This window comes from Lipophrys pholis (genome assembly GCF_963383615.2).
Source record: "Lipophrys pholis genome assembly, chromosome: 2".
NCBI classification, from domain to species: domain Eukaryota; kingdom Metazoa; phylum Chordata; class Actinopteri; order Blenniiformes; family Blenniidae; genus Lipophrys; species Lipophrys pholis.
Window position 1 is genome coordinate 34,962,175 of NC_137636.1, and position 24,585 is coordinate 34,986,759.

Below are 24,585 nucleotides of genomic sequence, written 5' to 3' on the forward strand. Positions count from 1 at the left end.
TTTTCTTCAGTGGCCCTAGAACTCTTCCGTAAAAAACATCTAATGACAGATATTGGATCATTAATATCAGTTGATCCTACCACAACAATAACAACGTTTATATAAGAGGGGCCGACTGGCTCGTTAGAAGTTGAAGGACAGCAGGTTACGTTCTAATGGAAGAAGAAGAAGAAGAAGAAGAAGAAAGATTGAGGAGAGGAGAGATGAACAGGAGAACGCCCGATCACCCGAGCATGTTTACAGTTGAAATGTATGCCATCTTGATGGCATTGCAGTGGGTGAGAAGGATGAGCAAGGCTCTGCTGTGCAGTCATTCGGTGGCATTATTGTTGAACCTCAGTTCAGGGATGTCACACAGCAGACAAGGTCTATTGTCTTAAGTAATGGCGGAGCATTCAGAGGTTAGAACGCAGGGGATTGAAATTGGGTTTATGTGGGTTCCAGCACATGCGGGTATTATAAGGAATGAGGAGGCTGACAGGCTGGCCATGAAAGCCACGACCAAAGCATATATACAGGAACTAGTTCAAACTTCAGTTCACAAATTTTAAACTGAACTATTTCAGTTCATAGTTCTAAATTCACCGTTTCAAAAATGAACTAGTTCATAGTTCTTTTTTTTTTTCAATATGTTGCTGCGAGCCATTACCCTCAGAATACTGGCATTTCTCCATTGTTGCCACCCATTCAGTCCACACTAGTAGCAGCTGCAGCTTCCCACCCCGACAGTATATTCTCAAAAACATGAGGAAAAACTTGCTTGGTCTTTTAGAATGAGGAATTATTAAAACAAAAACGGACAGTAGTCCTTAAGGTGCAAAGGAAAATATGCCAGCCACCTTAAAAGGCCAGCTGGGTTTAATGTGCGGTCTCAGGTTTGATGTTGAAGTTGTTGAGTTGCTTCTTGAAACCCAGCGGGCAAAGTTTATACAAAAAGGTACGATTTTTCCCACCTGGATCATCGCTGACCTTTTCATAAAATTATTTTAAGTACCATGATTTCCGGACTATTGGGCGCACCGGAATATAAGCTGCAGCCACCAAATTCAAAAATGTAAAAAAGAAAAAGAAATGTAGGAGTTACGTGATGCACCTGAACGCATCACCCACCTACCAGCGGCATGAAGCTGTTAACCTTTAAAAAGCCGAGTCATCTGCCGCAGGGTTCAAAGCATGTTAAAAAAAAAGAAAAAAATAAGTAGCGGCTTATCATCTGGAAAGGACATTTCCAACCCCTGCACGAGGTGGTGACGCTGGTGGTGATGGTGTTGCTAGTGACGGTGTGCTGCACCGCCCGTCCACACGACTGGGCCCAGGGGAGGTGAAATCCTCACTCATCGACTCACTTCCTCCTGCAGAAATGTAAACAAACCACATGTTCAGACAGCATACATAACTGGGGCTGAAGCTCACTAGCTTAGCTGCATGCTAAAGCTAACTGGCTCGCGCCTTGCTTGGATACAAAAAGCACAGATGGATTTCAGTTGTGGATAATTACATGGCAACAGTGGTGGTTGTAAACACAGTTCAGAGTTTAAAAACTTACCATCTCCCTCCACCAGAGACTCCAGCAGGGCCGTGGCGCTGTCCACACCGGCTTCTCTGCCCTGACTGGCCGGTCTGTGGCCATAAATTAGGTCCATAGCGTCCAACCACTGCCAGTGCCTCCTCTGGAACCCACTGCGGCTGTTGTGATCTTTTTCCTTACGGTAGTCACTCCGCAGTTTCTTCATTTTGGCACGGCATTGAGCGGGGCTCCTGCTGAAGCCGTGGGACACCATCCGCTCCGACACCACGCGGAAAGTTTTCTCGTTCCTCACCGCCCCGTCCAGTTCTTTCTGAATGTTTTCCTCTCCGATTATGGAGAGGAGCGTCTGCACCTCCTGAGTGGACAATGGGTCCATAGACATTTTAACGTTTCAAACGAGGCTATACTGGTTATCTGACTGCTGCCGGAGAACTGATTCGAAATGGCGGGCTTGCCGGGAGAATAGCGGTTGTCACGGACCAATCAGCAGACGGCATTGTTGAAGCTCCTCCCCCTCATATCCGGCAGGTTGCGCCTGGTATCCCAAGCGGAGGGGTAGCGAGGGGTAGCGAGAAATAGTTACCAATGGTACCGGTTGGTAACAGTTCCGAGTCAGTGGAAGTGCACAACAACCGGTTCCCACCCGACCCATACTGGTACCAAGGGGCACTGTGGAAACGGGGCTAAAGCGAAAAGCTGGAGGGACTGGGGGTCGGTTCAGTGGGAGGCAGTCAATTCCCACAACACTGGGCAGGTTTTTCGTGCCACGCCCCCCTGGCTGTGTGTGTGTGTGTGTGTGGTGGACAATGAATGTAGTAAAGCAATTAAAGCTCGAAACAAATCTTTTAAAGTATTGAAAAAAAAAACCCTCTGTGTTTAGAATTTAATAGATTATAAGAAACAGCAGGCAATAGTGAGAAGAGTAAGAATGAAAACAAAAAGAGAATATTGGAGAAAATATTGTGAGTCACTGGGTAGGAGCACACCACTCGATAGAGTCTGGAATACGATTTAAAAAAAATGTCATGGAAATAGGAGGGAGTATGGATACCCAGGAAAGAAAAATGAAAGAGGCTTAGAAACACAAGATAAAGACAAAGCAATTTTATTCGTACAAACATTTGTTAAAGTGCATAGCACAGGCAACCTGAGTGAACAAGAACAAATAGGTAGAGAAGAAGCAATATTAAGGAACAGTGAAGTACTAAAGAGAGAAGAGGAGTATCCATCCATCCATCCATCCATCCATTTTCTCCTGCTTATCCGTTTCCGGGTGGCGGGGGTGGCAGTCTGAGCACCGTCACCCAGATCACATTGCACCGATGAACAACCTTTCCTGCAGGTGGAGAGCCCACGGGAAGGAAGAGGAGTATGAAAATGCAATTAATATAAAATTTACAATGACAGAACTGAACAAAGTACTTGATAAAGCTGGGAAGTCAACGCCAGGAAAAGACAATATAACATATATGTTAAAAAAATCTTACTAATCAAAGTAAAGAGGTTTTATTAAAACTTTATAATAAGATATGGGAAGAGGGGAATCTTCCCCCTCAATGGAAAGAATCCATAATAGTACCTATTAAACCAGGAAAAGATCCAACGTTGGCAGAAAGCTACAGACCCATAGCTCTAACCTCTCATGTGGGTAAAACTATGGAACAAATGGTTAATGAAAGATTAACATATTATTTAGAAACTAGAAGAGAACTAAAAAAAACTTCCAGAGTGGATTCAGGAAAGGAAGAAGCACTGTAGATCCTGCCCTAATACTAGCGCATGAAATAAGAAAGGCCCGGGTTAACAAAGAAAACCTAGTCGTGGTATTTTTTGATTTTGAAAAAGCGTACGATATGATGTGGAAGGAGGGAGTGTTAATTAAATCATATCTCAAGGGGATAAGAGGAATAATGTTGCAATGGATAGGGCACTTACTCACAGACACGAGGATCACAGGGAGGGTTGGCAACTCCTCAAGGCAGTATTATCAGCCCAATTTTATTCACAGTCGTGATGGATGAAATAAACAAGAAGCTCTACCGGGGTTCCATTATTTGCAGATGATGGAGCCATATGGAAAAGGGGACCAAACATTAAATTCATGATAAAAGAAATACAGAAAGAAATTAAAGAAATAGAATCGTGGGCACTGGAATGGGGTTTCAGGTTTACTGTTACAAAAACAAAAGTCATGATATTCACAAATAGGAATTTACCAAATCAAACCAGTCTTAAACTATATGAGCAAGATTTAGAAAGAGTAGACTGTTTCAAGTATTTAGGAATTAGGTTTGATAAAAAAAAATAAAAAATCACTTGGAAAACACAGACAAAATTATTGGAAAGTGTAAAATGTTTTAAAAATATTATTAGATGTCTAAAAGCAAGAGAATTGGGGAGCACATAGAATATCATTGAAAATAATCTATATTGGTTTGATCGGGTCTGTTCTGGACTATGGATGTCTGATTTACCAATCGGCTTCAAAAACACTGTTAAAGAAACGAGACATCATCCAAAAGCCAGGCTTTAAGACTGTGGTGAGGTGCGGAGCATCAAAAACAAGGCTTTAAGGCTGTGGTGAGGTGTGGAGCATCAAAAACAAGGCTTTAAGACTGTGGTGAGGTGTGGAGCATCAAAAACAAGGCTTTAAGACTGTGGTGAGGTGTGGAGCATCAAAAACAAGGCTTTAAGACTGTGGTGAGGTGTGGAGCATCAAAAACAAGGCTTTAAGGCTGTGGTGAGGTGTGGAGCATCAAAAACAAGGCTTTAAGGCTGTGGTGAGGTGTGGAGCATCAAAAACAAGGCTTTAAGACTGTGGTGAGGTGTGGAGCATCAAAAACAAGGCTTTAAGGCTGTGGTGAGGTGTGGAGCATCAAAAACAAGGCTTTAAGACTGTGGTGAGGTGTGGAGCATCAAAAACAAGGCCAACGGCAGCCATACAAGTAGAGACGGGTGAGACGCCTCTGGACTTAAGAAGGGAGCAAATACCACTAACTTATTGGGCAAACTTAAAGGGACACGGGGAAGATCATCCGACCCAAACATTACTCAGAACATGTCAAGAAAAAGAGAAGGGGGAAAAAAAGAAATCGCAGTTTTGGATGGAACATTGAAAACGTGTGAGTAAAATTATAGCGTTTTCCGTTGTTCCACCGTGGACACTAGACGGAGCGAGTGTAGATCTCAAGTCTGTTAAACAATGAAAAAAGGGAATGTGGGAAAGAGAGTGCAGTAAACAAATACATCAGCAAACAATATTCACAGTTTCTAAAAAATATTCACAGATGTATCTAAAACAGGAAATGACATGTGTCAGGATTGCTTTCGTAGTTCCAGAGTTCGGCATTGTGTCAAACAAAAGAAGAAATGAAAACTTAGCAGTACACCGGGGAGTTATTAGCAGTTCTTATGGCACTGAGTTGGGTGGAGGACGTCAGTTCACACAAGGTGTTAATAGGGTCAGATTCCAGCAGTATCGGAAAATTTAATTCAGAAACAAGACAGGATATAGTTTTAGAGATAGCACACAATACAAAGGGTTAAGCACGATAGCAGTCCAGGTTCAGTTTATTTGGGTTCCAGGATGAGAAGGAAACAAACTCGCAGATACGTATGCAAAGAGGGCAACAGGGAAGGAGGGACTCGGAATTAGTGTAGGGTACAGTAAAGCTGAAATAAAGAGCATTGTAAAGATAGATATGAAAAAAGAAGTGGCAAGCAAGCTGGAATAACAACAATAAAGGCAGACACTATTTCAACATTCAAAACAAAGTGGGAGAGATGAGAGAATGCAGCAGAAACAGCAAAAAAGAAGACATAATTTCTCAAATGACATTTGGACATACAAGATTAAATGATTCACGACACCTCATCCATAAACACCCAACAGGGAAGTGCGTATACTGCGGAACACAGGAAACAATCCTACACGTATACACACACAATGTCAACAGTAACATCACCACAGAGAAATACTCAAAGAAGCACTCGACAGACGGAAAATAAAACTGAACAAAACAGAAATACTGAGGAGGAACTCGGAAGGCATCCTATACAAGGACATCTTCAGAGTTTTAGAAAAAACAGGGTTAGTAAATAGGATTCAGATTAAAAACCATTCTGCTCCCATTCAGTAGGTGGCGGTAATGCGCCCAATCATGTATGCCAACCGCCATGAAACAAAAGAAGAAGAAGAAGAAGAAAGGAAGAAAGGCAGGAAGTAGAGTGGGTCATGGACGGTTCGTTTGCGCCGTACCGTTACGAGGCTTCGCGAGCCTCGGACCCGGGAGGGCCTCCTCCGGGACGTTCTGCAGCTTATGGCGGCCAGACGTTCGGACAGTCTCCAGGCGGAGCTGGTCCCTACGACTACAGCCACTCCGTTCCATACGCTTTTGTCGGCGGCTGTGCTGCGGGACCCTTCCCGGGAAACCCGTACTGCACCGCGGGCACATTCCCGGCTTTCTCCGGCCCGTTCACCCCTGGTCCTCCGAGCTACGACCTCGGACCAGTGACAGGCTACGAACAGGAACCAGGAGTGGGGCTCCAGCGGGGAGGCCTGAGCCCCGGCGGCCACGGAGCCACAGAGCCGGAGGACGAGAGGGCCGCGCAGAGGCGGCTGGACGCCCGGTGGCTCCAGCGATTCTCCCGTAGCAGACAGGCCCGGAGCCCACAGCGCCCACCCAGCAGGTCCACCCCTGCCCTCAGGGAGGCTCTGTACCTCACAGTCCGACATGTCCGCGAGCTCCAGGTCTGCTGTGACACGCTGCGGCGCCGCATGCTCGGTGGCGAGTGGGACGAGGCGGACCGGCGGGCGGACCGTGTGCTGAAGCAGCTGTGTGAAGGAGCCCCGGGTCTGTCGGACGCAGCCACGGGTCTGCTGGACCGAACCCCGGGTCTGCAGGCCGAGGCGTGCTGCGCTGCCCGGAGGAGGAGGCGGCGGCTCCGAGCCCGCACACTGCGGCTCTTGCAGCGGAGGGAGGCGGAGGAGCGCCGCTCCGAGAGGGAGGCTGCTGTCAGTGCGTGGAGGATCAAGAGGATCCACGAGGTGGAGGAGAAGAAGAAGGTAATAGGCCGCTGCAGGTACACGTGATAAACCTTTAATGAACGACGTTAACTTTGTTTCTTTTGAAAAGACTAATGTTTCTCTGCAGCCTCCAGTTTTCACTTTCTTAAACTGTTTGTTTAACAATGCATCTCACAGGGTCCTAAAGATACACCTGAACAGGTCGCCAGACAAACAACCACACCATTTAAGCAATTTAGCATCACCAATTGACCTCAATGCTTGTTTTTTGGACTGTGGGAGGAAGCAGAGTACCCGGAGGAAACCCAAACACAGGGAGAACATGCACATTCCACACAGAAAGGCCCGGGTTGTACTTGAACCCACGACCCTCTCGCTGTGAGGCGAGAGTGCTAACCACTGCGCCCCGCATATATTCTACATATACACTACGTTCAAAAGTTTGGGGTCACTTAGAAATCTCCTTATTTTTGAAAGAAAAGCACTGTTTTTTTTTAATGAAGATAACTTTAATCAGAAATACACTCTATTCATTGTTAATGTGGTTAATGACTATTCTACCTGCAAATGTCTGGGTTTTGGTCCAATATCTCCAGAGGTGTATAGAGGCCCATTTCCAGCAACTATCACTCCAGTGTTCTAATGGTCCAATGTGTTTGCTCATTGTGTCAGAAGGCTGATGGAAAACCCTTGTGCCATCATGTGAGCACAGTGAAAACAGTTCAGCTGCTTAGAGAAGCTATCAAACTGAGCTTCCTCTGAGCAGCTTGAGTCATTTTACAACTCGTGTGGTAAATAAAAGTGTGACTTTCCTTGGAAAACACAAAATTGTCTGGGTGACCCCAAACTTTTGAACGGTAGTGTATATTTACAATGTCTACGTTCAGAACCCATTTTTAAACACACTTCTTCTGGAGTTGTATGTTTTATTTCACTAATAAACGTAGTTGTACTTTGTCTGTTATATTTCAAAGTACCGTATTTTCACGACTATAAGGCGCACATAAAAGTCTTAGATTTTCTTCAAAATGTGCGGCGCGCCCTATGGTGCAGTGCGCCCTATGTGTGTGTTGTTGTTGTAAAGCGGACGTAGTAGTGAACACCATGAGAACGTTAAAGGGGGAAGTGTGGGCGTGGATTGTATATAAATGAACGGGTATGTGCGTTATGCAGAACATCGTTGTTTTAACAACCCTGAAAATGGCGAAGAGACACGCTTATGAAGCACAGTTTAAACTGAAGGCCATCGGCTACGCGGAGGAACATGGAAATCGAGCAGCCGCGAGAGAATTTAAGATTAATGAATCGATGGTTCGCAAGTGGAGGAAGCTGGAAAACGAGCTCCGACAGGTGAAGAAGACGCAGCTGAGTTTCCGCGGACATAAGGCGAGGTGGCCCGAGTTGGAGGAAAGACTCGAGCAGTGGATCATCGCACAAAGAACGAGTGGGAGAAGCGTTTCCACGGTCACCATTCGACTAAAAGCAGTAACGCTAGCAGAAGAAATGAAAATTGAACATTTCCGCTGGACATCGGTGTGAACCGGCCGTTCAAAGTAAGGCTGCGAGCGGCGTGGGAGCGATGGATGACCGATGGAGACCACAGTTTCACTAAGAGTGGAAGGCAGCGCCGGGCGAGTTATGCCACAATTTGCAAATGGATTGTAGATGCTTGGGCTAGCGTGTCTGCTGGCACTGTTGTTCGAGCTTTCGCAAAAGCCGGCATCATTTCCAAGGAGCCGCACGGCACGGAAAGTGACTCTGACAGTGAAGAAAATGAACCTGGTATGTTTGATGGAGATTTAGCGCAGCTGTTCAATTCAGAAACAGAGGACGAGGAGTTCGATGGGTTTGATTGATGACGATTACAGGTAAAAAAAATGTTAGTACTTTGTAATCAATACTTAAATAAAGCACAACCAAACTCAGTTTTGCTCCCGCTCTATTTTTAAATACGCACACTTGTATGCTTGTGTGTGTGTGTTGTTGTAATGCGGACACCATGAGAACGTTAAAGGGGGAAGTGTGGGCATGGAACCCGCGCCCTATGAGCAGGTGCGCCTTATGTGTGTGTTAAATGCAGTAATGGCACACATAACTGAGACTGCGCCTTTTAGTACGGTGCGCCTTTTGGTCGTGAAAATACGGTACTCGACATTCAAAATAGACTAACTTCCATTCATTTTAGAGCACATATCTGTGTGGATAGTTTTCTACTTCATTTCTACAGGCTGTTAAAGATTAAGGGGTTTTTTTTCTCCATCATCTTCGAATGTGCTCATTGTTGTTGTGGAACATAAGATGCTGATGTGCTCTTGTACCAGGAGAAAGAGCTGAAGCTGGCTGCTGACTCTGTCCTGTGTGAGGTGAGGAAGAAGCAGGCCGATCTGAAGAGGATGCAGGATGTGCTGAGAGCACTAGAGAAGCTCCGGAGGTTGAGGAAGGAGGCAGCTTCTCGGAGAGGTCAGACTCACTCCATTCAGCTTTAGATTATGTTTGCATGGATTTAGTGAAATAGTTTGCTTTTGTTCACGCAGAAATAATCAAGTGGGTTAAAAAAAAAAAAAAAAAGGCCTGCGTCATGTGTGCAGGTATCGGCACAGAGCAGCAGTGTGATGGACAGTTCAGCCTCAGCCTGGAGGAGCTGAGGAGCACGCAGAAGAGGAGGACGGTGCTATACTCTGCAGAGGAGAAGGCTCTGATGGTGATGCTGGAAGGAGAGCAGGAGGGAGAGCGACAGAGAGAGCAGGACAGACGAGTGAAGAAAGAGACGGAGCGACGGCTCCAGAGGAGACGCACTGCTGACGCCCTCCTGTTTGGGGGTAACACACTTATTACACCGTTTTACAACTGGAGACAAGAAGCTGTTCAGTGGTGTTTTAAGAACTTGTGTGTGTCTCTGTGTGTGACAGAGGAGTGTCCTGCTGACTTCATCCTGCAGCCCTTCACTCAGTACTACACACAGGCTCAACACTCTCTGCATGCTCTCATACAGCTCAGGTTTGTGTACACACACACACACACACACACACACACACACACACACACACACACACACACACACACAGAAGGGGTCAAATGGGTTCATGCGCTTCATAAAAGTATTATCCTATTCAAAAATGCACAATAAGTCAAAAGTTGCTAGTTATACCACCACTATGGAACAAATGCACAATATTTACACACGGTGCAAACATTTTTTAAATTCCTGAATTAAAGGCCATTTGTGCTGGACATTTTGAATCAACCTAAGCAATAGACCTTTTTCACACTTCCGCGTTTTAAACCGGATGTGGAGCTCATCTACTTCTGGGTGCTCTCGCTTTAGTGTCGGACAGTGGCGATAACGGCTCAGTCTCGACACGGTTGTTTGTGTTTGTGTTCCTGGTTGCTCTTGTGGGGCAAGAAAACAACCATACCTCCCTTACCACGCTTTTCTTACGCCTTAAAAGAGGAACTGTTCCATCTCTTTCCTTGGAATGACTTTATTGCGCCACCTAGGAGGGAGTCTGCCTTCTAGAGGGCTCAGAAATGGTCAATTAGAAATAAACAATCATAGCCAACATTATGGAGTACATCAATATAAGACACCACCCCATAACTCCAACCATGTTCGTGACGTACATGAGATGTATGGACAAATATGGGGCAATGAAAGCAACCAGAGTACAAGAGTACCAAAGATCGTAATGGAACAGGATAAAGGAACATATGCAAATAAAACAATGACTCTCCAACAATTGATCAGAGGAGGGAAACATCTTTTTCACAAATAAATCTTTAACAACTGTTTTACTACGCCAGGCCCGAAAAGCCACGTCTGACATGGAGGGGGTGAAGCGGTACATCGCCAGAATATAGCCTGCAATCCAAAATGTTTCCAAAACTGATCCCAGATCTTTATGGGCGACGACCGAGTTTTCAAAGGAGCAGGATTAGGAGGAAAAGGGACTGCAGTCAGGGAGGGGGGGTTGCAACTCAGAAGATCATGCAAGAGATGTCTTTAGTCCGCCATGACACCAACATCCTCTCCACCGAAGTGAAGTTCAAAACCCGTGAGTCGCATCCAGTAACTCATTCACATGCTCCAGTCAGCTGGTGAGGCGCTCAAACGAATTGTTCACTTGGTCTGGAGTGGTCAGTAGTACAAGATTCTTTCAAATATGTTTCATTCATTTTAAAGACGCACCTTTGTTTGTTCTTTTTCTATTTATTTTTTGATTGGCTATTCCCTCAGGGAGTGCCTGAGCTCAGATCATTTCTCATTGACTGTGTGGAAAAGCCAACCGGTGTAAATCTGTCCTTATTGGAAATGGTACACATATGCAAGTGACTCTGACATTTGAGTCAGTGAGGAAATGCGCAACTGACTCGAATGATTTAGACAACTCAGACACCCAGTTCACTTTGAACAACTCATAAACCCTTCAGTCTTGGGATTGGAATCGAACACAGGTTCTTGTTGAGAGCTCGTTCCCAAATTTGCAAATGATTCCCTTTATTCCAGCGGGGGCGGCTGACGTCACCATGCAGGTTGCATAAGTAACCTGCATTACAAGTGAAACCGAATCATAATGGAACAACTTTAGAATGTGACTTTTCAGAGAAACTCTCAAAGAACCAAAGAGCTCCGACGAGCAGGTGTGGATGTGTGTACTACATTGACTGCAGTACACTACAGGAAACATGGTTTGCCAGTGTACTGGAATACACCATATTGACAGATTTTCAGCAATAAATAAATCAATGTATCTGCAAATAATTCTGCACATGTAAACAATCTGAAGAATTTTCTACAATTTGATGAGTGATATGGTAAAATATACTAAAGATGAGAATGCTTTTTATTATGCCAACAGTTTGGTTCAGAAGTTTGATTTTGATAATGCTCTATGCAGTTTCGGCTGCGGTGGTTCATTTTGCAGGATATACGAGGTGTTTTGCAGTTTGGGTGTGTGGTTTTGTGTATTGTGTTGAGTATTTTAATAAAACCAGCCTAGTTTTTAAAATTATGTCAGAGAAAATGGAAAAAACTAATACTGCAGGTTTCATTTCCAAATGAGAATCGATAAAGAACCAAATCCTGGATGGAATGGTCAAAATCTTATCATACCCGTCCGTACTTGAGGCAGTTCAAGGAGTTGAGTTTCCCATGGCTACTCCACAGGAAGGTGTTTTGACATGCGTCTGGTTTTTGCATTCCAATCTAATATGTGACGTCTGTTCTGTCCATGAAGCGCCTGTAGAAGTTCTGGCTTTCGTCTCTAGACGACTACAAACACGGCGAGGGCCATTCAAAACCCTAAAGTTAAGGCTGCAACGTATCGGAGCGCAATCAGAAGGTGTCCTGTTGTCTGACGTGCCGTGTGCTCTGGGGTCACTTTCAGGAAGGAGTGGGACGTGTTCCTGGTCGCTGCACATCATCCAAACAGCTCCGCAGTTCCTGCAGGCTGGGTCTTTCCGGAGCCTCCGTCAGACGAGGCCTGGGCCTCAGCCCTGCAGCCTGTTGACGATCTGTCCACCTGAAGCTTTGTCACCTTGCTGCTCCTCCTCATATCTGTCATGATTTTGAAGAACGGAGGATGAATTTTATATTTTCCTATTGTGAATCTTTTTTTTCCCCATGAAGTACAAATAAAGCAGTCCTATCTCATTTTATTGTCCACTTGATGTCTTTGGCTGCCGACCTGTAAAAATAGTGCACCATGTGACTGTACTTCTTCACTGTCATGTCCTCCTTCCATTTGTACTTGTCACACAGTCCTTCCTGTGGGGAGTTTACCTGTTCTCATGCAGTGGTTTCTCCCAATGTAAAAACCGGTTTGAGAATAGTTGGTGCCTGTAAATGTCCTGTGGCTCTGTGGCTGGCTGGCTAACGGATTTTGGCTCTGTGGTGAGTCAGATGGTGGGGTTACTCTGGGATTAATGCTGTGGTTAATCTGGAGAGTTCAGAGCTTGTCAGCCTCACAGTGTGACTGCTGCTCCAACAACACCAAGGTAAGCTCCTGCTCCGTCCATGAGTCCATAGAATAAAGCTTCGAGTTTGATTTAAGGCACAATTTAAAGTGTTAATTCAAAAGTTAAACTGTGAATTATAGTCTAGTTAAAGCTGAAAGCCCTCTGTTTTGGACTTTAGTCAGCTTTTTAAGAATTTTCTTATTGTTTCTTTTGTCATTTGGTGCCAACTAATGATCTGAGTGTGGAAACCTTAAAGACCAGAAGAGAGCTGCACAGCATGTTCAACCTTCTAAAAGATCACACTGACCAGTGTTGGTTTTGTCAACGATGATATCGCAATGATTTCCCTTTTTTCCATAATAACGAGACGGGATGATCTAACCGGCTCTTTGACTAAAACACGACGAGACTTGTGTGTTTTCATTGACGAGATGGAAATAGTGGTGGGTGGTCTGTCAACTTTAGTTTTTGAAGAGAGACTGAGCCTCTTCTCTTCTTTTATGCTTAGTCACTAGTGTGTGAATGCACCTGATATGAAGCCTATGTAGAGCCAAATAATATGATAGTTTCTACAGAGCTGAGATGGGAACAATTAATGGATAAATCAGCTGCAGGCCAGTGCATGGAAATAGTGATGAGGAGAAATAGGCTCCATTCATGAGTCTTTCCTGCTGTTTGTCTTTCAGTCTATAACAAGTTGTCGTCTCACCTTGATGAGAATCTGCTCTGATTGTCTAAATTCAGCGAAGTGGACATTTAGAAACCTTTTGAGACCAACTGGCTTGACTCTTCTGTTCAGTTTTACTTTCACTTCTGAGCTTCACATGACAGTTCCATCCAAATACTCCAACGGTCGTCTCCCAAAGACAAACATTTGAGCCGACTGATGGTTTTAATGGCATTGAATTGAAAACTCAACCACACACACATAAGAGCTGGGCAAACTCTCATTATTTAGAAATTAAAGCTAATGATACACAGCAGAAACTGAGTAAAACTAGACTGAAACCTTTTGAGATAGATGACTAAATGACTAATGATGAGAAATGACTAAAATGTGATCATAACTAAAAAAGCATTTTCATCTAGAAGACTAACACTAAAATGGCTGCCAAAAACAACACTGACAGAATAAAGTTTTGCTATATTTACCCAAACTATAGTTTATATTGCAGTTATGACATTTCAAAACTGCAGTTTAGACCATTTTATTGGCTGTAATTTTAGCTGTTTGGCACTTGAACCACAATCCTCTATTGTTTAGGGACATGTTGGCATGTGTTTCATATTTTAGTTGATAAACCATTCTTTTATTTAAGAGTCAAAATGAGCGATCAGAGCCGCATTAAAAAAATCAGATGACTTGAGCCTTTCCAGAGGGCTGAAAATAGTACAGAATACCTAAGTTTTAAAGTCAATCAATGGAGGCTGGTTTGATACGTGAGCTCCTGTAGTCACTCATGCTATTGAGAAGGCAGCACAGAGACAACACAATGAGATTAGAGACCATCTGTCTCTGCTGGCTGATCAGCGTCACCATTGACGTCCATCACTCAGGCTGGATATGTGTGAGGGCCATCTGCACCTTCATGTGAACCGCAATCATGTTTATTGTAATGAATGCCAAGTGCGTCACACAAGAGCACCTTCCCACTGAGGTACACACTCGCGCCAATGTGGCCCGCACACTTTCTGGGAAACTAAATCTGATTTAGAGTTCAGCTCCTGCACCTGATCCACCTGATCTGAGCTAAACTACAATGTTGAATGGGACGTTATACATGCCTGTGGAGTGCAGTCTACAATTAGTGTAATATCTTTTTATTGAACCTGGCAAAGTTCAAATTGACAAGATAAATGGAACTTCAACACTTTTTAATGATTCATCCTGGTGTGAAATGCAGTAAAGTTCATCCTCTGGGTGGCCTGTGATTTCTCCTCAAAACATTTCAAGACTTTCAGCTAGGCCTGGGCGATAAACCTAAAATATATCGATACTGAAATTTAGGGAAATTATCAACGTCTTTTTGCCCATTCCGATATATTCTGTGTTTAAGGGGCTGTCCACACGAGTAAGCCGTGAACACGGGTCCCAGAGTGGGGAAATTCTAAAACCCCAGCTCGTCAGCAAAGACGACCAATCTGTTGAAAAAAGATGAAGTAATCGCCCCCCTCTTCCCGCCACCGCGGTCCGCAATGTCACCTAATAACCACAACAATCACGGACGACAGCGGTGGAGCTGCAGAAGCTACTGACTCTAGAAGCAGGAGGAGCGGGGCCATAGACCTATAGAACCAGAGTTAAGGCGTGTTTCCACCGCACAAAAAGTGCAGGAATGGACTGGTATAGTCCCTTACGGTTCGGGTTTCCACCGCAAGAATTTGGGAATTTCCGGAAAATACCGCTCCAAAGGTGGACGCTTTTCCGCTACCCCTCCGCCGGGGTACTCGGGACCATGGAACGGTTTTGAGGAGCAGTTTGCTGATTGGTCAGTGACTTACTACACGCCCTCAATATTTTGATATGTCGGCTGTATGAATCCTCTGTTGTTAACATATTCAGCTTTGCACTGGTTAGTTTATTTGTTTAGTTTTTTGCTGCGCAACTTTCATGTTGGTCCCCAAAGAGCTGACGCGAGGCAGGACGGAGACCGGGACTCGAGAGCAGACACTACGGCCGTAACCGATGCGCTGCCGAGTCCGCTCGTCACGTTGCGTCGCTGGCCGGTGCTCCATTGCGTGAACCGTCGCGTGCCGCTCTGGTTCCCCGACGCTGGGAATCTGCCGGTGCGCCGGGACGCCTGAGCTGGTCTGAGCCCCGAGCCCCGGTGTCTGTCCTGGCATCGCGTCTGCGATCTCTGCCTCCATGCGGAAATTGCAGTCGTCACAACCGGCTTCGTGACACCGGCACCGAATGGCTCCGGCTCTCTCAGAACCAACACGGAAGTTGCAGCTGCAGCTCTGTGGCTGCAAAAAATAATAATAAAATAACTAAACAACTAGTGTAAAGCGGAGGATGTAAACAACAGAGGATTCATAAGGTCCAGATCAGTCGCCCCGGCTGAGATTACTGTTGCAACGTCACATATCTGCGGAGCTCTAAAGCCCGCCTACATTTTAACCCTCCCCTCTGCCATGGAAACGCAAGTTAAATTTCGGTCGGGGTCTGCTTTGCCGTACCGCGCCGAACCGCTCCGTTCCTTCTCTGGACTTTTTGTGCGGTGGAAACGTGGCTTTATATAGTGTTTTATGAGCAGGAGTCTACTTCTAAATTTCTATGTGGTCTGAAGTCTTCTGCATTTTTGGTGTGCTTGGTGTGTCACAGCTCCCCTAAAGGCCTGGCATGTGTACTACATGGCCTGAAGTTTACAAGGGATGCAACTTGTTTCTACGTTATAGAGAACCTGATTACTTGACAACTTGAATGTGGCCATTTTCGAGTAAGCTCTTTGTAATATCCGGATTTAGAGATTGTATTTTTAATACTTTGCATTTGCATGAAATTTAAGTTATTTTATACTTTTAAATGTATTCAGTCATTCTCATTTCAAGTAATCTGAGCTTATCAGCTCTTCAATAAATCTTAACTAAAAGTACTTAATTTGTATTTTCTTAATGTTCAGACAGTGTAGTTTTACTTTACAGCCCTTAAAGTGGCAATGAATAGGTCCAGGTGAGTCATACTATCAATATAACTACCACATCTAGTGGCCAAACATTTTTTGGAGCTGGGGGCACAGTGGAGTAGTTATGGTCCATTTATCGTTATCGAGCTGAACTGCTCAATATATTGTGAAATTGATTTGAGACCGTATCGCCCAGCCCTACTTTCAGCAAATGTGTTGTGTTGTGAACTGACTTGATTTGTTCCTTTTCAGCTGCTGTACACACTGGAAGTTGCCGTAACGGTACTGCTGTCACTCTGAGCAGCATTAGAAGTGAAGTAGAACCAGATAATTCTCAAAGGAGCCTGTCTGTAAGACCGTGTACCCAAAAGCATGGATGGTGTCCCTCTGAGAACTCCAGCAGCTGTGCAGGAAGTTCAACGAGACCTGACAGTGACTGTCCCAGACTACCTGACCACTCTGCAGGACACACAGGTCTGTGTGTGTCTCTCTACATACTTCTCCCTTCCTTTATGCTTCAAGCTCACAATGATAATTGACAGAGCGTGGCACATTCACATGGTTTTAGCATGTGCAGGAGTTTGATGATTTATCAAAATTATTTTATGAACGTCACTTCTTCACACTTTTGCATCATATTTCAATATACTGTGCAAATAAAACAAGTGCAAATCACATTACATGCATTTTTAAACAAACAAAAAGTCATAGTTAGGCTGCTGTTTTGGACTCCAGAACTCGATACTGTGTCAGATATGGGAACAACTATTATCTAATATTGGAAACATATCCAGGGACAAATCTTTTCCATCTAGAAAAAAGCTCAGGACAGGACCTATGTGGTATTGGAAATATGTGCAATCTTGTTTATGTTTTTGTATTTAACTTTAAAAAAAACAAAATCTTGAAATATTCAATATGAACAACCTCCAATGTTTGTTGTGCAGACGGCTGACCTCTGTGTTTCTGTGGCAGTATGAATTCAGCCTGGAGAACTGGGTGCTGACGGGGCTCCAGAGTGCTTTCTCTAGCCAGCCCCAGCCTCAGGACTGCACATCTTCCTCAGGGCTGGTGCCATCATGTCCACCATACTGGATGACGTTAAGCAGCTCACAGCGGAGTCGCGTGGTCAGCTGTCACAGCTCTGACCTTTGGGAGCCCAACCCTCGACGACGCTCCCACAGTCTCAACCCCATAGTGCTGCGCAGCAAGCTGGCCGTCTCAGCCAGTGCAGAGGAAGGAGAGGGCAGCACACCGAGTGGGTGCTCGGGCGATGAGGGGCAGCTGGGTCAGAGGAAAACACAAAGAGCGTTCGTCCCCGACCTTCTCAACCCTCCTGCCTGTCTGAGCAGCCTGCCACACCAACGCAGGAAGAACCTGCGCCATCGCTCTCTCTCGGTGCGTCACGTGTCCTCACAGCATGATGGCAGCACAGAGCAGCTCTCTCACAGCTCCAGAGCCTCATCAGACCACAGACTCCTCACCACCACCAAAGACACAGCGCGCATGGTGAGGCTGCTGAGGGAGAGCTTACAATGAAAAGTATCATTTGATCCATTAGGAAGAAAGCAATTTACCACCAAATTCTGAATTCTCCAACGATAAAGGTAGAAGAATGTGAATTCTGTTCGGAGGGAGGGGGGGGGGGGGGGGAGGGGGGCGGGGGGCATTGTATTGGCTGCAGGCTCTATAAATCCCATGTCCCACAGGCCAAAAGCAGCCTGCCTGAGGGTCCGGCCTGGCCTGCAGGATGGACCATGTTCAGTGCAGAAATGATAAAACAGTACACACTGACTTTTACTCTCAGCAAGTAACTGCTGTTACTCCCTTTTGTTAATAGTGGCGGAGATAACAACAGCTGTTAAACAGCTGCCCTATTGCAGTGAAGTACCATTACTATCATAGCCACTGTGTGACCTTGAAGTGTGACTTTGCAGGCAAAACCCTGCCGAAATCAGACCATGTTGATTGACTTCAGTTTGAGGAGAAACTCTTTGCTTCACAGGGGTCAGATGTGTTGCAGCCAAATAAAGCACAAAGTCAAGGGACTCATACCTTTTTGTAACTACAACTTTCTTTTTAAATTATATTGCTTGCAAAAGGATGAGGATTTTAAATTTTTTTTTAGCTGAATTGATTTGCACCAGGAGCAATTATATTTCTTTTAAAGTCAACTGTTTTTGGTTTTACTGAAGAAATATATCATTAAAATCTGTTGCTAATACCTTGATTAAAAGATCAGAAGGAAAAATAAAAAGACGGAGAGGGGGACAAGACTGAGCCATTTATCATAACAGCAATCACTTTGTGTTCAGGTTGAATCCATGAAATGTCAGTGCCTCTCCAGAATCCGACATTACTACAGTACACTTTCTCTTAGATACCGATCAGACCAGGCGGGGAAGGCTCTCCAGCTGCCCCGGCCCCATGGGACCTCCACTCCTCTGGTTTGGATTCAGCAGCAGAACTCTTGTCAGCGCTGAGCCCAGAAGAAAGAGAACTGCTGGAGGCCGTCACTGCTCGGGGATACCCCCTACATATGGCCATACTTGCCCTGCAGAGAACAGGACACCAGAGCCCAGATAAGGTCAGTGTCGCTACTGGGAGACGACAACCTTAATGGTGGTGGACAGCATCAGCTGAGCGGTGAAGACATGATTACAGATGTTCAGCTATACAATGTCCACTAGGTGAATGAGATTTACCCTTTCTCACTGACAAGGCATTTTACATTTGGCTCTATATTAATAGAAATGTCCTTCAAAAAGGATGCAGAAAATAGAGAACAAACACACGACGGAAGACTGAAACAGTAAACTAAGCCTCCGTAAGCCGTGTAAAAATAGAGCTGCCTTATCCACAACTTGCTCGGCATTATGTTTCCTCATGTCACAGAATAAATGGAGGTCCGTCTGCCCGTCTGAGCCCCAGCACAGACTGCATTTCCCTACACTGATATCAGAGACACGTCTGGTTTCAGTCAAATTACAGCACAAACAAAACAGAACCACTTTTGCATGAACTCTTTAAAATACTTCAGCTAATAGTTTTCAAAAGCTGTGTTCAATAGGAGATTTGGGTTTTCATTTTAGCATTTCATTTGTGTGACTAACAACTGTGTGTGTGTGTGTGTGTGTGTGTGTGTGTGTGTGTGTGTGTGTGTGTGTGTGTGTGTGTGTGTGTGTGTGTGTGTGTCCTCAGGTCTGGAGTTACCTGGTGGCATGCGACCACCTGTGTCAGCTCGGTTACAGCATGGCTCAGGTGGAAGAGGCTCTTGAAATGTTCCAAAACTGTGAAGCAAAGGTGAGCCAGTCTTCATATCAGACGTAAACTTCACTAAATGTGCTTGAATTTAAAATGTAATTGATCGTTGTGTTTGTTCCCGTTGAGGCGGAGGAGTTCCTTCAGCTGCTGAGTCAGTTCAATGAGATGGGCTTCCAGCAGAGCACCATCAAAGAAGTGCTGCTGGTCCACGAAAACCACCGAGAGCGAGCTCTGGAGGAGCTGATGACACGCGTGGCCTGATACAGCTGCAATGTACGCACACGCACGCACGCACATACAGTTGTTAGTCACACAGATGAAATGCTAAAATGAAAACCCAAATCTACTGTTGAAGACTGAGTAGATCAAATCACCCAAAAGAGGAAAACACAAGTGACTTTTGCTGAGTTGTTATACGGGATTTCAATTCAAGCCAATGCAATAATTACACTGGTACCATTTCTAATTTCTAATTCTAAAGAAGCGGTGGTATTTCCCCGAGTATCAACAGGCTTCTGAACCGTAGTTACACTCTCAGGCTGCATCACCTCAAACAATCCAAGTGTTTTCTTTTAAAATCTGTCTGACATTTCTATTTGGAGTTTGAATCATATATTCAAAGATGAGAATGTGGTGGATGCTGTAATAAACAGTGTTTTAAACATTCAGTCATGCCCATGTGTCTTCTGGTTTTTCAGTCATTTTCAATATTGTATTGATGAAAATGTGATGGCGCTGACAGCAAAACACTGCGATCGGTACCGCCATTTTACCGCCATTCCTCTTTCTCCCAGACCAGAGGCCTTTACCACCAACCATGATCAACATATCCAGGATCTCTTTGTGTTTCCTGGGTTGACTAATCCAGACACACGCGATCCTGACTTTTACTACCAAGCAGGTTATCAACTCTCTGGTTCAACCCAGACCTAAGTGTGCATGTTCACATGAAAGAGGTGGAGTTTGCAGCGTCTGACCAATCACACACACTGATGAATCACAGTTTACAGATTACTGAAGGATCAATTATTCTCTGAGTTCTGAAGAATAAAAACACATCCAGCAGCTAAAGGCAGCGCTGCTGCTGCAGCCAAAGCCAGAACATTCCTGACTTGTTAATATGTGACGGTGAGATTATACACTATTTATTCACAATATAAACGGACGGCACTGTGATCACACAGTTTCACTTTATTACAGCAGAAGCGTTTCAGGCAGAGCTTCCTCACTGCTCTTCTTTTAGTTTACATTTTACATCAGGTTGTTTTGAGGCTGAGTTTCCTCCGTTTGGGTGTGTTTCCTGTTGGAATATTAATTCATCACCGTGACGACAGGAGTAGTTCTGCGCTGCATAAATTCATGTTTCTGCAGTACTGTCAGCGTGAGCATTACTATTAAGCTCATTATTCCAGATCAACCCTCGTGGAGCGAAACAGACTTGGGACAAGAACAAGAACAAAAACATCCTTCAAAGCCTCAGTGACCAGGATTTATTTTATTATGTCAAAAAGATTGCTCTAAATACTTTCTAATCTCCTCTCCACTGCAGCTCAGTGCTTGAACCTGTGTTGTATTTGGTGCTATATAAATAAAGTTGAATTAAATTGAAACAGTGCACCAATCAGGATCTTCTAAGAATAGGCAGGTCATTTTCCAAGAGATCTGATTGGTCAGGAGGAGCTTTACTCGCACTGTGATCTTATCCAGAACGTATCCTGCTCCGGAGCAGGTTAGACATTCAGAGTCAGTTACCATGGTGATTTATCCTGGTAAGAAGTGAACGAGCGTCGTAGTGCGGAAAACCAGAGTTAATCCTGAAGGTACCTTGATAACAGAAAATCCAGTGTGGTAGTACAAGCCCCTGGCCTAAACGTGAGAGCAAAAACTGGTGTGCAGGTTTCAGTGCATCTGAAAAGTGCTTCCAGTAAATGATGATGATGATGATGATGATGATGATGATAAACACATTATTTAAAGAGCCTTGAATAACACTTGAGGACAAAACATTAAAACAGAAGGAAACAGCTGGAACCTCCATGGTGGAACTAAACAGCTGGAACAAACCTTTACATGAATCCACTGAGAAATGATAGACAGTTTAATGCTTTTCAGTAGATTTGATGGGCCTTCAAAGTATTTCAACCTTACGGGATTAACGAGCTTGTGTTATTCAGAAGTTCTCGGTGAAGGTTTGGGATGAAGACTGGGGACTGTCAGCGTTTCCTCCTGCGTCACTTTGTCACCATTGTCTGTGAGTGAGACAGTTACTTTAGGTAGCCTCATCAAAAACGCGTATATGGATCCAATCCGGCCAAAACCTTTCATCTGACGCTTCAGGCTCCATGCGTGATGGTCCACAGTGTACTCCGTGGTGACATGCCTGTTGAGCGTGAACACAGAGTCTCCTCTGACCACAGCAGTGGACAGAGAGCCTTTGCTGTTGCTGTACTGTCCAGACACAGTAGTCCACTGACCTGAGCTCAGATTGTAGCAGTCCATCACACACACCAAGAAGTCGTCACAACGTCTGTTACGCATCACATACAGATTGTCCTTATGGGCCACCATGTAAAGGCCATAACTGTTTTGGCGAACTAGCGTAGTGACCAAAAGCCAGCGGTCAACTTCAGGTATGTACTCATACATTTCTGTTGCCCCTTTCCCTTTCCAGAGACAGATGAAAATCCTGCTCATGGCAACAGCAGACATCACTGAGGCTGCAGGACACGGCAGTGGTGACACAGAACTCCAGCTCTTGCCCCGCAGTGCATATCTTTCCACAGAAGACAGCGGCTTCATGCTGTACTCCCCTCCCACGGCATACAGGCAGCCCTCGTGGCCGATCAGAGTCAAGTTGTAGCGTAGCTGTCGGGTGCCAGAGAAAGTGGACCATGAGTCAGCTGCGGGGTTGTAGCAGAATCCGGTTTCCACCACCTTCTTGCTTACGTCGTGCACTCCTCCAATAATATAGAGATTATTGTCGAGCACAGCTACACCAGCCATGGTGGTGCTGATGCTGCTCGGTAGGTGTGTGAGGACCCTCCACTCTGACTGGGATTCGTCCAGGTAGCAGACTGTCCTCTGGACATCCTGGAGCCCCTCGGTGGACGGAGAGTGGCTGCACACTGCCATGTAGCTACTCGGGAGAAGAGAGTTAATGTACTCAACGAGCCTTGTGGGTAAGCTTTGCATGTGCTCACGCAAGTCACTGTACATGTCTCTGATGAATAAGGCTGACCTGTGAGACAGATCCCAAACACCATAGGTTGCTGCTGTGTGATACATGAGTAAGCAGTTTTCAGAGTTGATGATACTAATTAGATGATTGGTGAGAGCTGGCACTTGAAGAAATGCAGTACACTCGATTGCTTCCACAATCTGGTCACTGTCGAGCATGGGTCGTTCCCCGTCCAGCACCTGGAGCAAAACTCGAAAGCCCAGACACCCAACACATCGCAGCTGGATCTCCTCTGTTCTGCACTCTCTCATTCCCGACTGCAGCAGCGCTCGGAAGAACTCACATTTGTCCACTGCAATACTTTTGTCCACAGTGAAAATGTTGTTGTTGATACTGACCCGCAGTCTGTCTGCCGGCTGACAGAGTCCAGGTGACTTCTCCGGGCGTGGACGGCTGCCGGGCTCCATGGTCTTTCACTGCAACGCTCCAGCCGAAGTGCAGCCAGGAAAAGTTTAATCCACTTCAACATACAGAGCATAAATATTTCCCATCCAGACCAGAGGACGTTGGACAGACTATTTACTATTTTTCACTGTTCTTCAGGACAGAGTCCGTACATAGCAGCTGAAAGTGTGACAAAGTTCAAATACATTAAGAGGACATGCAGCCAGAGCAAAAGCGGAGTGGGATGAAGGCATAGCTGTAAATGTGATGATGAGTCACCCCATCTTTGTCAAGATCAGCTATTCAAGGACAAATCTTCAGCTGTTCCACCGCTGTCAGTCACAAACTGTCACAATAGCAAGTCCCTCTGGATCACATGTCCTACATAAGACCATATAAGCAGCTGCTGAAATGATGAGTGCAGGTCAGGGAACAGCTGTACTTATTACTGAGTGTTACGTCACGGGAGTCCCCCCCCCCCCCCCTTGTTTTTCTGCTCCTCTTACGGGCATTTGGCCCCATTATTTTCTTAAGTTAGTTAGTGGTGAGCGCATTCGGGTCTTTGATACTTTATTGTAATTAATTATTTCCGTTCCGCCTATAAATAGGCTGGGCTTCGCGCTCCCCAGAGACTCGCTCTCCCCGTCATTCATCTTTCTTCGGGCCGTTTCCTGGGCGGCGCCGTATTCCATGTGCGCTCCCGATGTCTGCAGGTGCAGTTCCAGGACCAAGCTTCCCGGAACTGCAGGTGCAGTTCCAGGACCAAGCTTCCCGGTAGCCTGCTGGCTGGCCGCCTGTTTGTTTCGTTTGGCCGGGCAGCCACGGCCATCTTTCAGTTGGACTTTTCCCTGTTCCCCGTTTGTTTTTTTTTTGGACAGGTGGACGAGGCTCTCGTGGAAAGAAATCAAAGAAAATAAACTAAATGTTTAAAAACATATTCCTTTGACTCCCGTGTCCTAAAATATGTTCCCTCCCTCTTTGGGGTCACAACACTGAGTAACTCAGAATGGATGGTTTCACCACCCAATTACCACATTAATAAAGTGGTAATAATAGGTCTGAGCAGCTCTGTGTGTTTTCATGATTAGAAAGTGGTCAAATAAAACATCCTTAGAACATAGACAAGGGGATTTCTATCAAAATATGGAGCCTGTCACCCACTTCCATTGGGATAAAGTCCACACACAACTTTCTCCAGCTCAGTGCGACCTGAGCCCGAGCCACCAAGTGATAAGAATAATCTCCTCAGTGGGTCCTGGGCCAACGTCAGGGCCTGAGAGCAAGAAAACCTCTCTCTCTCTCTCTCTCTCTCTCTCTCTCTCTATGGACCATAGAATCTTCGGCCCCATTTCCAAGACAACGAAAATGAGTGTAACCACAAAACTTTCTTCACATTTGGGGGGTTCGTGTTGTTGATCATTTTTGTGATGAAACCACACATACATGTGTGCAGAGAACAATACAAGAGAATTATAGATGTGCTGTATGTCAAACTAGGTGATTTATGACCTGTAATTGATTTATGACCCTATGGGGCGGGGCCGGGGGCGAGTGGGGGGGGGGG

The 24,585-nt window shown here is 45.2% G+C and overlaps 3 protein-coding genes across 5 annotated transcripts; 2 read left to right on the forward strand and 1 right to left on the reverse strand.

Moving 5' to 3' along the window:
• The first annotated feature begins 5,664 nt into the window (after positions 1–5,664).
• On the forward strand, positions 5,665–12,203 carry pdcd7 (programmed cell death 7). Of its 2 annotated transcripts, XM_080493555.1 has the most exons (6): positions 5,671–6,593; positions 8,876–9,014; positions 9,143–9,373; positions 9,464–9,551; positions 11,789–11,858; positions 11,939–12,203. In XM_080493555.1, the coding sequence occupies exons 1-5, from the start codon at positions 5,763–5,765 to the stop codon at positions 11,817–11,819; spliced, it is 1,320 nt and encodes a 439-aa protein (XP_080349681.1). In that variant the 5' UTR covers positions 5,671–5,762; the 3' UTR covers positions 11,820–11,858; positions 11,939–12,203. The 2 variants fall into 2 exon arrangements, with proteins under 2 accessions (XP_080349680.1, XP_080349681.1); XM_080493554.1 differs by lacking the exon at positions 11,789–11,858 and having other exon boundaries at positions 5,665–6,593; positions 11,939–12,198.
• Positions 12,204–12,514: 311 nt separating this feature from the next.
• On the forward strand, positions 12,515–20,072 carry ubap1lb (ubiquitin associated protein 1-like b). 2 transcript variants are annotated; one of them, XM_080491446.1, is made up of 6 exons: positions 12,515–12,548; positions 16,388–16,609; positions 17,111–17,644; positions 18,516–18,722; positions 19,337–19,438; positions 19,526–20,072. In XM_080491446.1, exons 2-6 carry the CDS (start codon positions 16,508–16,510, stop codon positions 19,658–19,660), a joined length of 1,080 nt encoding a protein of 359 aa, XP_080347572.1. In that variant the 5' UTR covers positions 12,515–12,548; positions 16,388–16,507; the 3' UTR covers positions 19,661–20,072. The 2 variants fall into 2 exon arrangements, with proteins under 2 accessions (XP_080347572.1, XP_080347573.1); XM_080491447.1 differs by having other exon boundaries at positions 17,111–17,533.
• An 808-nt stretch (positions 20,073–20,880) lies between these two features.
• On the reverse strand, positions 20,881–23,044 carry kbtbd13a (kelch repeat and BTB domain containing 13a; the record flags this gene model as incomplete). The annotated part of the gene is made up of 1 exon (XM_080458644.1): positions 20,881–23,044. One exon carries the CDS (start codon positions 23,042–23,044, stop codon positions 21,566–21,568), a length of 1,479 nt encoding a protein of 492 aa, XP_080314770.1. The 3' UTR covers positions 20,881–21,565.
• Positions 23,045–24,585: the final 1,541 nt, after the last annotated feature.